The sequence below is a fragment of the Callorhinchus milii genome, unplaced genomic scaffold (genome assembly GCF_018977255.1).
Source record: "Callorhinchus milii isolate IMCB2004 unplaced genomic scaffold, IMCB_Cmil_1.0 Scaffold2, whole genome shotgun sequence".
Classification (NCBI taxonomy): Eukaryota; Metazoa; Chordata; class Chondrichthyes; order Chimaeriformes; family Callorhinchidae; genus Callorhinchus; species Callorhinchus milii.
In genome coordinates, this window is record NW_024704743.1 from 70,096,970 (window position 1) to 70,111,775 (window position 14,806).

Below are 14,806 nucleotides of genomic sequence, written 5' to 3' on the forward strand. Positions count from 1 at the left end.
AATAGCCAACCTCTGGGTTACTACTAATATTTCCTGTGCACCATGTGCACCATATTTTGCACAGGAAACTATGCTTTGTGAAACAACGTCGCCCGTGCTTTCTGCACAGAGCAAGCATGCGGGAAGTCATGTTAGCAACACGTCTTAGGCATAACACTACAAAAAGCTATCTAAAGTCCCAGAATCAGACTTTTTTTGGTCCAGGAAGCCAGCTAATCAGTGTGTGAAGCCAACTAATCAGCAGCTGTGTTTATTGCACTTCTGTTTAACTCAGTTCTACTGCTATAAGCAAGGCAAGATTGTCTTGAAAGGCACTGTATTTACAAAAAAACAATTGGGAGCTTTTTAAATAGTTTGAACTACTAAAACCGTCCTATGGCTTTTTATGTAAAAGGAGTAGGTGATAAAATTGTAAAATCACTTACATTCCGTAAATCTGAGGAGCTATTTCTAGTCGGTTAAGATGCATGTATAGTTCTGCATCATGCTTCTTTAGTAGCAGGTCTTGGATACGATTTACTTTGGAAACTATAGCAAGAGATGGTCCTGAATCCTGAGGTCTTGCAAATGGCACAGCCGTAATCATGCCCTCTTTCCCCTATAAAAGAAAATGTAAATCAATCTGACAATGCAGTCTGCCATTTTTCTAAATTTATAAATTACACAACACGTCATGTAATGTCAATGTGATTCTATCAAATATTTCAGTCTTTCAATCTCTATGGATTGATTTTTTTTACTAATATCATAGATGATATCAACGCTTTCATAATTTCAATGAGTAGTCAAAAATTGTACCAAAATTCTGTTAATAACGTGGCCTCCGAGAGATTAGATCCAACAGGCAATTGCCCTGTATCGCAATTATTCCTTTGCTCACTATCCTAATATAAAAAGCACAAATTCATTTTAATATCAGATACAATTTATCTTTAGAAATGACTATGTATCCCTTAGCAATACTCTTTTCTGGGTGTTTGCCTTTCTCTCCTTAAACTATATGGCAGTCTCCATTAAAAAATGTTTTAATATGTACATGATTAAAATATGAAGGTTTCAATTTTGCATCAGCTCGTGTGAATTCAAAGAAAAACTGACGTAGAAATTGCTGATAAGTTGAAAGATTTGTTTCAAGGGCGGTCAGTATTAATTTTGAAGACAACTTATCCTTTTGCTCTTTGAATTGAAAACTGAATGTTCTTGTTTTTCAATACTTCTGTCTAAATGTAATCTCTGTGTCAGCCGCTCTAATCGTAAGACCTATTTCTCAAGGTTGCAACATTAATAAGCAAAATCAATGCAATATGCTCTCTTGTAGCAAGGCACTTAAGGTGTCCAATGACCTCACAAAATATGTGGCTGTACATAAACCCCTGAAAAATGCATTTAAACATACTCTCTAAATATGTCTTTCTAACATGATGGCATACTTGGCCCGCTTCCTGCAAACACATTTTATCTGAGGACGTGAGACATTGTTTGGGCCCAGAAATACAACACAAATTATGTGCACTTCCGTTTTAAGAATACTTCCATCAGAAATGAAACTGGATTATGGTTTATTCTAATTAACACATTTAATAGGATTTAATTCCAAAACAGTTAATGTTTGATGTGCATCTATATATATATATGTTTTGAAAAAATTAATGCAGCCATTGAGATTCCTGGATAGAAAAATATGAACTAATGGTGTGCAGAAAAGGTAGCACATAGACAGCTCACACAAAGTCAAAGTAAACAGTGATTTGCTTTTGAGGAACAATTGCCATGTGAAGAAAAAATAATTGATTTTAAACATTTTTGTTATATGATGCATAAATTGGGAAAGGCCAAACTCTAATCCAGAGTCATCTCCTTTCAGAGTGCTGCAGGTAGCTATTATGCACTTTTAGTTGCCAGACTCAGAATTTCTCATCGCTGAATCTTATTAAAGAATCTGGTTAGGAATCGCGACATACTAGAACCCATTGTTAGTTATTGATAGATCTTCCAAATTTGAGGTACAACGACAACAACAAAATTAAATTTGTAAAGCTCCTTACAAGCTAAGTACTGAACTCTATTTGCCAAGTCTATATTGTAAAGCGTATTAAGATGTTACCCCGCTTGAAGGGCGCTATATGCCCTCAAGTTGTCGTTGTTATTAAAGCCACAACCATTACAACAATTCTTTAAAATAGCAACTGTTGTTACAATAGTGATAAAGAGGCAGACATAAAGAATGGAAATCATTGGAACTTAAAGCTAATTTCATTACTGACTACAATATTATACATTTAAAACAGTTTTGAAAAGGTCACACTATTTTGATTATACATACCCTTCTTATTTCTCTTTCAAAGCTTGAAAACCAGGGTTCTGCGGTGTCCATAAGTTGGGAGAACATAGCACTGATGAGAAAACGGCAAGTTAAAAGAGAATATATTTTATCAGGTTATGAAGAAAATCATCTCAATAATAAACAAGGATCTGATGTTCTTTTTACTTACTAGGCATCATGCTCCAAGAATTCAGGGTTGAGGAGAACTTTCATTTCATCACTGAGGAAACATCAATTCATAATAAATGCTAAAATATTTTCCTACAGCAAGGCTACATCCAGCCTTGCATATGATGCACCTGTACTAGTGCTGAAATCTACATCTTCACATAGCTAATACAATATAATTTAGAGAAAGGTCTTTAGATGGGTTTTCGAAGCAGAGAGAGAGTACAAGATGGAAGAAATTTGAAAAAAAAATGTTCTAGCAGGTAGCTAAAAGCTAGATTGCCAATGATAAGTAAGGCAGAGTAGTTGAGGACCAGATTTGGCAAAGTGGAGGAAGTGGCCAGATTGTAAAATATCCCCCATCCTTGCCCGACTCCACTGGCTCCCCATCTCCCAGAGGATCAAGTTCAAGATCATTGTCCTCACCTTTAAAGCCCTCCACTTCGGTTATCTTCCCTTCTCTATCCCCTTGTCCTGCACCCCTCTATGATCTCAATCTGCAGCTCGGATGAAAACCCTTGGAATATCCTCCCAACGTGAAAGGTGCTACATATAAATGCATCTTGTGGTTGTTGTTGTCTGAGCTGGCTTATATTCTACAGTAATTTATTTATGCAACCTATTTCAGGCTATTATGATATAAATATAAACTTACAACAAAATGATACTTGTATAGATGAGATTAACAACTTACCTGGGATTTGCTGATTCATTGGCGTGTGAGAAGGCTTGGTGGTCACAGTGTAGAATAAAGACAAGAGGAGCCAGCAACTCATGCATACCCTAAAACATGGACATTACATGCAAGTCAGTAGCACATAATTATTCCAACCAGCCGAATTTAACACTAAAGCATGTAGAAGATGTGGGAAATATATCTTCCAGATTGGCTTGTAGATTTTCTCCCTTTAATCGACTACAATATGCTAGAAATTGGCCACAAAATTTGTCATGCAAAGTTTGGCATTTACTATAAATACTCATCAATGAAATTATTTTAACAGCAACTTGCATTCATACAATGCCTATCATATAAAAGGATATTTCAAAGTGCCCACTGCAAGAAGTTGGGAAACATTATATAGGCTGGCTAGTTTTATATAGGAAGATCAAAACCAAGACGAGATTCTTAAACTTGACCTTCTGAGGTACTGGGAGCTTGGCAAGTATGGAGTAATAGGTGGCTCAGAGTCCAGCACAAGAGCGAGCTCAGAGTTCTGACTATATTTAATATCAAAGCTAATTACATTTCTTACAGATCTTCAATCTACTGATCAACACTTTCAAAAAATGTTTGTCTGATTTTATAACAATTTAAAGATGCGAACAGGAGGAGGACATTCAACCAACCAAGCCTTTTCTGCCAATTTGTTAGATCATGCATCTATCTACCTTTTAAACATCCTAATTAAGTATGCCTCTACAACTTTCTGGGACAGTACATTTGTATACTTTCATAACCTTCTATGTGAAGAAATGTTTTGCTGTAATTTTAAGATTATGTAGAGAAAACAATGGACACAAAATAAAAGGTAAAATGATCAAAACATGTTGAGCAAATTAACTTTAGTCCATATAGTCTCTTTCTATAAATATCTTGGGAGAATACAGCATTAAACATATGCAATGGGTACCTTGCAATAGACTTAAATTCTTTAGGGACAGAATGTTATGCCCAGAATGAATGCATATTTATTCTTAGCAAATGTCACAAGACTCTTTTCTTACAGACCAATTTTAAACTGCTCAATTATTCAACCAAACCTGTACAGTATTTCATTACCTGCTTGTAAAGCAGCTGCTCATTTTCTCTAGCATAACAAAACAGGATATCTGTCAAAATCTGTCTCACGCTTTCCTGTTGGAAATACTGCATTTCAGGAAACCTAAAAGACACCAAATCTGTTATTAATAAAACGGTAGTCACAAGCCTTTGAAATAAAACTTTACCTTTCTATTGCTCTCCTGCACATGTAGCTCAGTGGTTAGAGCACTCGCCTTGCAAGCGAGACACCTGGGTTTAATTCCAGGCAGGACACAACCTTGGGCAAGTTTCCTTACTCCACACACCTAATAATAATCCCTCTAAAACAAAACAATAATAAACTGGTCATTTTCAATCCACGACTGTCTGTGGGACATTGCTGTGCGCAATTGGCTGCCACGTTTCGCCCACAATTATACAGTCAATTCACTTTACAGTCTATTCTGTGAAGCACTTTGAGACGTCGAGAAGACGTGAAGAGCGCTATATCAAATGCAAGGATTATTATTATGCAAAATTCCAATGCGCTTATCAGTTTAGTTTCAATCAACATTGCAACTTTCTTGCAATTCTATTTGTTATGAAAGCAGATCATTTAAATTAAATTACCACACATATGCATAAAAACTAGTTTTCATGCAAAAATGCTTGCATTTTCTGGGTACATTTTGAATATTTCCTACAGACTACTTAAATTAATTCAGGCACATAATTCACGCTGTGCCAAATTGTCTTTGTAGCTTCTTCCAGGGATTTCCCTTTCTCTACACTTCTGAGGTGGTGATATTTGCATCTGATATAATACTTGTATTTTGTACCGTGATTATGACATCAAAACATTATAAAGCATTTCACACAAGGAGTCGCTGTGAAGTGTAGTGACAATGTTAAAGGTAAATGTGACAGTTGATCCGTGCCAGCAATGTTCCACAGACACCAAAGAGACGAATGCATCAGCAGTTTGAGATGAGTTTAGATGAGGCAGGAATAATGGCCAGAAGACTGCTCTTTTTCAAAATACTGGATACAGTTTTACCAGTGCCAGAATTCTCTAATACTTTGTCTATTCTTAATGGACAGAAAGACAATGAACTTTGGCTCAGCTTAGTCTATCACTATGCCGTGAAGAGTAGAACGTCACAAGTTTATTTTATGGTGTTTGATGAATTTACTGATTGAAACTTGGAACTTATATTTGGCCTCAGCACCAGTGAGTTAAAGAGATCACTATCAGGTGACTCTTGCTGGGAACTGTATCTGTGTGGCTGTCAGGTGATAATATGATGGACTCAACCACGAAGTTTCAAGACTCATCGTTCACTGATCTCACACATGAAGAAGGTTGTTTGGGAAGTGCTTTTGAAAAACAATAGAATTTTACAGCAGAAAAAATTAGTACCTTCACTGGAGGGGGAGAAAATTGGCAATATAAATACACTATGGGACCTCATAGCTGAGGCAGATTCTGTGCAACCCCCCCACCCCCAACATACACATCATAACCCGCAGAAATGATTTCCAAATAATTTACATATCACAATAGCATTTTTTTATATCCCATGTTCAGCCATCAATCGATCCAACTCTCTTTTGAATGGCTCAAATGAGACAATATTTCCTACTCGGTGGCAGTCTTTCTTTATGATGTTGACCTTAAACAGGAACAAGCCATCCCTAAATTTAGCTGGTAGCTTCTTTAGTTTATAATTATGTCCTCAATCCAAGTTTTGCACAGTGTGCATACAGATGAGGCTGGTCACAGCAATACAACTGACTTCTGTCAGAACAAAAGAAAAATACAATCTGAAAACAACAAAAGCAAGTGTTGCAAGCATACATCAGTCGTTGATCTCTTTGGTTCAGCTCTATCAGATTACCAGACACATGGGTACTTCTAATTATAAACTGAACAAGTAATGGTTCAGCTTGCAACACAATGGTGAATGATTGTTAATGTGGGATTGGTACATACAAAGGTTCACAGCATCAAGTGCACATATAACCAAGGAGAGATTATATTTTAGTTTGTTAATTAATACGTTTTCAACAAGCTATAACTCGAACAGAACTGTAAAGTAGCACACTGGCAAGTTTAAAATTGTAGGCACAGTTAGCAAATCTTTATAAGTACTTATATATTGCAGCTGTATACGTACACAAAGTATAGTAAATCTCTGATAAATTGCCACTTGTAATAGCTAAGCGCAGTGCTATAACAAGAGGCATACTAAAATGAAACTGTAAAAATAAGCCTTGCATTTGCTATAGTACCATTCATATCTGCAAGATGTCTCAAAGCGATGAACAGTAGTGACTGTATTTTGAAAGTTTAGTATTAAAGTAATTAAAGATTTACAGAAAAATTTGTATGATTATTGGAAGCAAATAAAATATTTTGATTTTAAAACATGTTTAGCATAACCTTTCTTCATTAAAATGTATTTTAACAAACATTTGATTTTTAATTTTTTTATTCTCATCAATTGAAACAACACCTATACTACACCATATTCAAACCATATTGTTTATATTCAGAACTGTATTTAAAAATAAAACTAAGGTAAGAAGATTCATAAAAATAACAATGATCCTACTCTGTTTATATGATACAGAAAAAGCATCAATAGAACATAGCCAAATAGTGGCCTGCAATCATCTCATTAAGTGTTTTTGATGCGTTGAGTAGTTCCACAGGCTTCCTGCTCGGTCATCTCCTCTTTAATATCTACAATCTCATTTGGTGATGCAGGCAAGGAGTGAATTTCCACATAATAATAATAATAATCCTTGCATTTGATATAGCGCTTTTCACGTCGGGAGGACATCCCAAAGCGCTTCACAGAACACACTGTAAAGTGAATTGACTGTATATTTGTGGGCGAACGCGGCAGCCAATTCGCACAGCAATGTCCCACAAACAGTCGTAGATTGAAAATGACCAATTTATTATTGTTTTTGGTTTTGGAGGGATTATTATTAGGTTCTGTGTGGAGTAAGGAAACTTGCCCAAGGTTTCGCCTGCCTGGAATTGAACTCAGGTCTCTCACTTGCAAAGCGAGTGCTCTAACCACTGAGCTACAGGACTCCACATGTATGTGGATGACACCCAACGATCTCTCTGCCTCCACCCTTGACTCGAGGACTACTGCTACCCTGATGGATTAACCTCTTTCTATAGATGTTTTATATGGTGTCTGCTAACTTTGGTGTTTTGAAGTTGAAATTGTGCCAGTGTGCCTACAACACGTCTAAATTGACAGAGCTCTCATTAATAGCTCCACGTCACATTTTTATATATATCGCTATATTTGCGTAGCTTAAAGATAACGTTTTTAAAGTTTTTTATCTACTTTTTTTCCTTTTAAATCTATCTCTTCTTTATGTAGGTTTGCACAGTCTTTTTTGTAACTTTTCTGTGTAGTTTTTTTTTAAAACAGCATTACGTGGTTGATCAATTGGCCGATCGCTTTTCCGGGGACAATAATCCCTTCAAAAAAAATAATTTGGTCACTCAATTCACGACTGTTTGTGGGACACGGTGATGTGCAATTGATGGTCGAGCTTCACCCATAAAATATACAGTGAATTCGCTTTACAGTATATTCTGTGAAGTGCTTTGAGACGTCTCAAAGACGTGATGCAAGGATTATTAATATTATATGTCGAGCAATGCCTAGAGAAATCTCAGGTTAGGTTGTTCTGGTTGTAATTGCCGAATAGAAAAGGTGAAAATCAAGCAGACAGGCTGGGGGTGGCTGGTGTTTAGAATCATTTCAATTGATCATTACAAACTGGGGTGTGGCATTGCTAGTATTAAAAAAAGAAAAATCAAAAATGTCATATTTACAAAATCTGGAAAGAATAAAATGCATATTTGTTTCATTGTCTTTTTTATGGTTGTGGCGCCTGCATCTGATCTAATACTTACATTTCAATCGTGAAATTCTCAAGAGGTAAACTGGTAATAGTGATAAATGGTCACATTTCATATTTGAAGCAGCTTTCAAAGCAGTTTTTTTCTATAAACAAAGCTTTAAAGATCTATTGCAATATCTGCATGATCAGTAATATGATTGTTATTGTTTATCATTTGCTCTCTAAATTACATATAATAAAAAAAATTAAAAAAAATCAGCAGTAACTTAGCAGAGAATAAGAGACATTTGTGCTGGTAGAACTATGTTTGAACGTTTTTAGAGTTATCTTTCTCCTTATTTAAAACCAACAATGTTTAGTTGTTTGCAGTAATGTTTTTTAAAAAAAATCTATTCAGTCTCCCACGTGCAGCTCTTGAAGTACAATGCAGTATATACTCTGGATCAAGTGATTAAGCACAATGTGCTTTTAATTTTGAGCAAAATGAGATGTTTGCAGTTTTCAACTTTAGGATTCTGTATCTCAATTCCTGATGAGCTGAATGAGGAGATTGTTGCAATAACCAGGGTACAAGGTACCAGGCCAAAGATTAAAGAAATGGGATTCAGCAAGTAACAATACAATACTGACAATCACATAACAACATATATATTACACAACTGTCTTAAGTTCTGCCAGTTAAAGAAGGGAGTCTGAAGAAAAGATGAACAATCCCAGTATGTTAAACAAATTGAAGTTACATTCACTCATAGTCATTTTCAATTTTTATCATCGAGTCAAGACCTTACTCAGATATGCACATTTCATTCAACTAAGCAACCGTTATTCAACTAAGAAACAGTACTTTTAATGGCCATGCAGTAACCTTAAACCAGGCATCTAGTGAGAAGGTAAGAAATGGAAAAACATCAGAATTTATCTAGTTCAGGCACGAGTTTGCATTAGCCACAATACCCCACCAGTCAGGATCTGTGCTATATCCATTAGAATAATTTATTTATGGATGGAATGACAAGCACTTTACAAAGCAAGCCATATAAAGCCTAACACACTGCAGTAACGATCCAGCAGTCAATCTTCATAAATTAGACAAATGAACAACATTCAGATTATTTGGGAAATATAAATATAATATTTTTAGCAAAAAAGCATGATGCCGAACAAAGTCTTGTCTGGCAATTCTTGGTATATGGGTGGTAGTTAATTATGTAGATACATCAGCTCACAAAGATGAATAGGTTGTCCATGAATTTGCAGAAAGCTGGCGTACCAAAGACCAATACTGTGTTTGCATTTTATGATTCAATTAAAGGATTTAATTTTGCACATACGTTCTTGTCACATCTTGTTGAATCATTGCCCGAAGTTCTTTATCTTGAAAAAACTTGTTCCACAGACTCTAAAAAAAATAATAAATATTTCATGCAGTATTCATAAATGTATAACTGGTTAACAAAGTTATCAGATGCATTCATTTAAATGCTTTGTTATTTGCCTTATTAGGATGAAATACTGTACCAAATGTTTAATCTCACGCTGCAATTTGGAACTAATACCTACTATATAATTGTAATGTTATAATCTGACATGAGAAATAAATAAGAATTTCCTCTGTAAAATTCTCACTCGAGAATATCCAAAGGACCAAACAATGCAGCCACATTATAACATGCTTTGGTTATAACCAGTGCCAGTAGAAAATTGTGGAAATATTTGCCAAACATTGCGTGGAAATTGATTGGTGCTATTGAAGTACATTTTACTGCCAGCCTACATTTTTTCATTTTATTGATGAAAATTAAACATGAGGAAATAACACACAATAGATTTGTGGAGAGGAGGAACACCAACGCAGGCCTGAAGATCTGCCAAAAAACCAAGACCAGTGTCCTGACTGCGGGGCTAAAGGAGCTCACCACATCATGCCTCAGGGCCCAGCACCGCACACAGACCCAGAGACACACACACACACACAGATACAGGAGAGACATGCAAGCTTAGACACAGAGAGAGACACACATTCTCTGAGAGAGAGACATACTCATAGACACAAAGAGATACACACACACAGACGGAGGAGAGACACAGGCATACATATTCACACAGACTCTCAGAAACACACATATAGAAGAGACGCAGACACTCAAACATATACATACAGGGGGGAGAGAGAGACATAGACACACATGCACAGAGACACTCACAAACAGACACACATACAGAGGAGAGAGAGACACTCACACAGATGCTCACAAACACACACACAGAGACATAGACACACACGCACAGACACACTCACAAACACATACAGAGGAGAGAGACACACTCAGATAGAGACACTCACAAACACTTAGAGAGAGACACACACAGGTGATCTGAAAAGTGGGGACTCCAAGTGGAGTGAAGCCCATTTGCCGCTTGCGCTGTAAGTGGGTTCGGAGCCGTGCCGCCAGAGGAACTTTGGGTAAACAGCGTGAGAGGTCTGGGCACCAGAAACTTCATTTTTTAGCGGTTTTATAGCAGAGGACGCTGTCTATAGTGGATGCTGTAGGAAATTGCAGCCGCACTTTTCTATTGGACCAGGTTATAACTTGGTTGCAATATAGACATTTGCTGTTTCCCTGATTGCTCAGTTCATTGGTGTAATTTGCAAATTTAACTATCTTACATTGGGTCTGCAAATCCAGGTCATTAATGTGTATGGGGAACAGGAGGGGTCCTAAAACTCTTTGCTTATTATCTTTTCTCATTTTGACCTATCTCCCCTCACGTACACCCTCTTTTTTTGTATCCTTCAGCCAATTTTGAATCCATATCTTGACCTTGATACCCATTGAAACTATCGGGTATGAAACTCTCAAACTATAGCCCCATCCCCAGCCTCCCTTTCCTCTTCAAGGTCCTGGAACAAGTTATTGCTTCCCAGCTTTGCTCCTTCCTCTCCCACCACTCCCGTCACGAATCCCTCCAATCAGGTTCCTGTGCCACCCACAGCACAGAAACAGCCCTGGTTAAAGTGACAAATGACATTTTGCCCATCTGCGACCAGGGCTCCCTCTCTCTCCTCGTCCTCCTTGACCCCTCTGCTGCTTTTGACACCGTAGACCACTCTATCCTCATCCACTGCCTCTCCTCTCACCTCAACCTTTACGGTTTTGTCCTTAACTGGTTCAGATCGTACCTCTCACACTGCCTGCACTTCATCTCCACAAACAGCTTCTCCTCTAGCCCTCTCATCATCTCGCATGGCATTCCTCAGGGCTCTGTCCTTGGTCCCCTCCTCTTCAATATCTATATGCTCTCTCTTGGTGACATCATCCGCAGACATGGGGTCAACTTCCATATGTATGCGGGTGACACCCAACTCTATCTCTCTGCCTCCACCCTGGACTCCAGGACCACTGCTGTCCTGATAGAATGTCTCTCAGACATCAAGTCCTGGATGAAAGCTAACATTCTTCAGTTGAATAATAATCCTTGCATTTGATATTGCACTCCTCACTTCTTCTGGACATCTCAAAGCACTTCACAAAACATACTGTGAAGTAAATTGACTGTATATTTGTGGGCAAAACATCAACAAGACTGAGGCCCTCCTGATTGGCTCCCGTTAGTGCCTCCGCAGCTCAGGCACTGATAGGATCACCATCCATGGATGCTCACTCCACCTTACTAAGCCAGTCCGGAACCTTGGCATCCTGTGTGCCCTGACCCATTCTGTCTTCCCCCATCTCCACAACATTGTCCAGTTCTGCCATTTTCTCACTCCACAGGCCGCTGAAACCCTTATATATGTATTCATAACATCGAGGCTTGACTATACAAACTCCTTGCTTGTTGGCCTCCCCAACTCCTCCCTCCATAGGCTGCAGATCATCCAGAATTTTACAGCCCGTGTCCTCTCCCGCACCAGACTCCGTGACCCCATCATCCCCATCCTAGTCCGACACTACTGGCTTCCCATCACACAGAGGATACAGTTCAAGATCCTGGTCCTCACCTTCAAAGCCCTCCATGGCCTTTCTCCCCCTACTCTGCAACCTCCTAACGCCCTATTATCCTGCTCGCTCCCTCCGCTCAGTGGCCTGCTACACGTCCCCTGCCTCACTCACCCCACTATTGGCAGGCGGGTCTTTTGCCACTCTTCCACCACCCTCTGGAACTCCATCCCGCAGTCCCTCCGCCTCATGCCCTCCCTTGCCTCCTTCAAGTCCCATCTCAAGACCATCCTCTTCGACCATGCTTTCAACACCCTCCTTCCACACCTGCCCTCCACCCTCCCCAATCCTGACCCCCAGCACGAGTCCGATTCACTCATCAGATCTACAACCTGGATAAGGACCAGTGGTAGTAATGTAGAATTGTTAAGTACTGTCCTTCTGCAAGTAAATATATCAACTTAAAAAAGTATTTTTATTCTTAAATTCACATATCACCAAAGTACATTTTAAATTTTAGACCTTTAATTGTGTCTTTAGTGAATATTTAATATTCTGCATAAAGTTAAAAAGTGGTCACCAAAGGAAAACCCACACAGAATACCAGGTTGTGAAGCCTTCAGGGGCAGCTTGCACCGTGGAGGAAACTGAGCTGACAGTGCTTAGGAGGTGCAGCCATTAATGTACATAAAAGCATTGTGCACTGATAGTAGGTGGTAACAAAACAGTGAACAGTCTCGCTCTACAAAAATACATGAATTTAAGAATAAATCAGAAATGATTAAACACTCCCAAATCAGAAAAAAGTAACATCCTCCAAATCGACAACAACAACTTGCATTTATATAGTGCCCTTCATGCGGGTAGTGCCATTTACTTGAGCGAATCATTTAATATTGAACAGCAAATGGAAAGAAGCCAACATCACAATCAAGTACTGATGGCTATGTAGTAGACAGTTATCTACGTTGGCAATTGGTGAATGGATTGATCGGTAAAACATCCAAATGATGGGATAAAAATAAAAATGGAGCAAACCTGTGTTTAACACATACATTAACAATTAGAGCAGGATATCTAAGCATTTACAGTGTTCATAAACTGACAGAAATATCCACACGCTTTCTGTGAATTTAATATCCCACATGTGGACCTCCTGTATACATACACACAGAAAGCTGTGTCATTTCTTAGGTATTTCAGTTAGAATATGCAAGCGAGCGTATACTTGAGCAGCTAATGAATGGGAGCTTCACAGAATCAGACAAACTGATTTCAGTGCTTTCAAAATACCACAAAACATGCAAAGCATAGCTCAGTCCAAACCTCTCAAATATAGTGAAGCATTGGATTGTTTTATTGATTGAACGCTGGCCCGTTTAATGATTTTCTCTGAAAAGAGGTGCAATTGCCAGCAATCGTGCAGTTATCTGATAGCAAAGAAATGGTTCTTTAAACTGAATACTCACTCCCTCATCCTGTGAAAGTGGGTTGTTGACAACCAGATCTTGCTGTCCAGCAGCTTTCCGTGGGTTTGTTATATGCTAGGTAGTAGAAAAATGATCGTTAGTCTTAAATTTATGTCTTCTTTTTAAAAAGCTTAAGATTCACAAAGTGATCCAACAATTACTTACAGTTTCTTTTATCTGTTCATAGTGAGCTCTTAGCTCTGCTGTTTTATTGAGCCACTGCTTTTTGTCCTCCGGTAGAGCATCTAAGAACAGCTACAAGAACACAAATCTTATCAGTTAGTACAAAATAAACAGAAAATACATCATACTTTCCAGTGGGATACAAAGTTTACCTATGGGGAGAGCAAAACTTCACTCATGGGTTATGATAAATTTAACTCATCCCACTTTTCATCCCACTGAAACTAGTGAATGGATTGCTTATCCAAACACAAAATATATATGTTTTCCAGAGTTTGATAGACTCTTCTGAATATAATTATGACTACATTACATATTAATGATGTCTGTTGTGAGGCAATAAAGATTCCAAATATTTTCTAGATGTCAAAGGAAAGACACAAACATGTTATTAACTATGTTAAATCCATATGTTATACATATGATTTTCAGATATTCTTTCTTTCTTCTCTGGAGAGGCTGATTCTTGCCAGCGTATGGTTACACGGTGTAGGCTGCCATCCAGTATCTTCCTGTATCCAGTATCAAGGGCAAGACATGGACTAATATTATAATAATACTCCATACCTTTGCTATAGCGCTTTATCACATCTTCGAGATGTCTCAAAGTGCTTCACACAATATACTGTAAAGTTTAGTGACTGTATATTTTGTGGGCGAAACGCGGCAGCCAATTGCGTACAGGAACGTCAATTAGCCCAAGGGAAGGAAGCAGAAGGTCTTTGTTCGGGAAGCCAGATCAAAATTGGTAGAGGCATTAAGCAGGGTGCCTTAAAGGTCTGTACTGAGATCTCTCCCGTTCCTCCTAAATATTAATGTCCTAGACTTGCAGATCCAATGTAAGACAGTTAAATTTGCAGGTGACACCAAGTTGAGGAAAAATGTGGAATCAGAGGAGGCAGCAAGGGTCCTACAAAGAACCCCTTTTTGGTTAGACCACACCTTGAATACTGCATAGTTCTGGTCGCCGCAACATAAGGGGGCACTCCAGGCCCTACAGGCAGAGGAAAGCAATGAGATGATGCTCAGTGTTTGAGAAATGTGTTATGAGCAACAGTTAGACAAGCTACGGCTTTTCAGTCAT

General features: G+C 38.2%; 1 protein-coding gene across 8 annotated transcripts in view; it reads right to left on the reverse strand.

The window, feature by feature from the left end:
• The window catches only part of tbc1d5 (TBC1 domain family, member 5), a 222,593-nt gene that overhangs the window by 73,846 nt on the left and 133,941 nt on the right, over positions 1-14,806 (reverse strand). For all 8 annotated transcript variants that reach the window (XM_042346852.1, XM_007897591.2, XM_042346856.1 and 5 more), the window contains 8 exons: positions 13,705-13,794; positions 13,540-13,614; positions 9,464-9,531; positions 4,275-4,377; positions 3,186-3,274; positions 2,493-2,543; positions 2,324-2,393; positions 426-598 (listed from right to left, as the gene is read on the reverse strand). In XM_042346852.1, the coding sequence (XP_042202786.1) occupies positions 426-598; positions 2,324-2,393; positions 2,493-2,543; positions 3,186-3,274; positions 4,275-4,377; positions 9,464-9,531; positions 13,540-13,614; positions 13,705-13,794 (719 nt within the window). The remainder of the gene's footprint in view (positions 1-425; positions 599-2,323; positions 2,394-2,492; positions 2,544-3,185; positions 3,275-4,274; positions 4,378-9,463; positions 9,532-13,539; positions 13,615-13,704; positions 13,795-14,806) is intronic.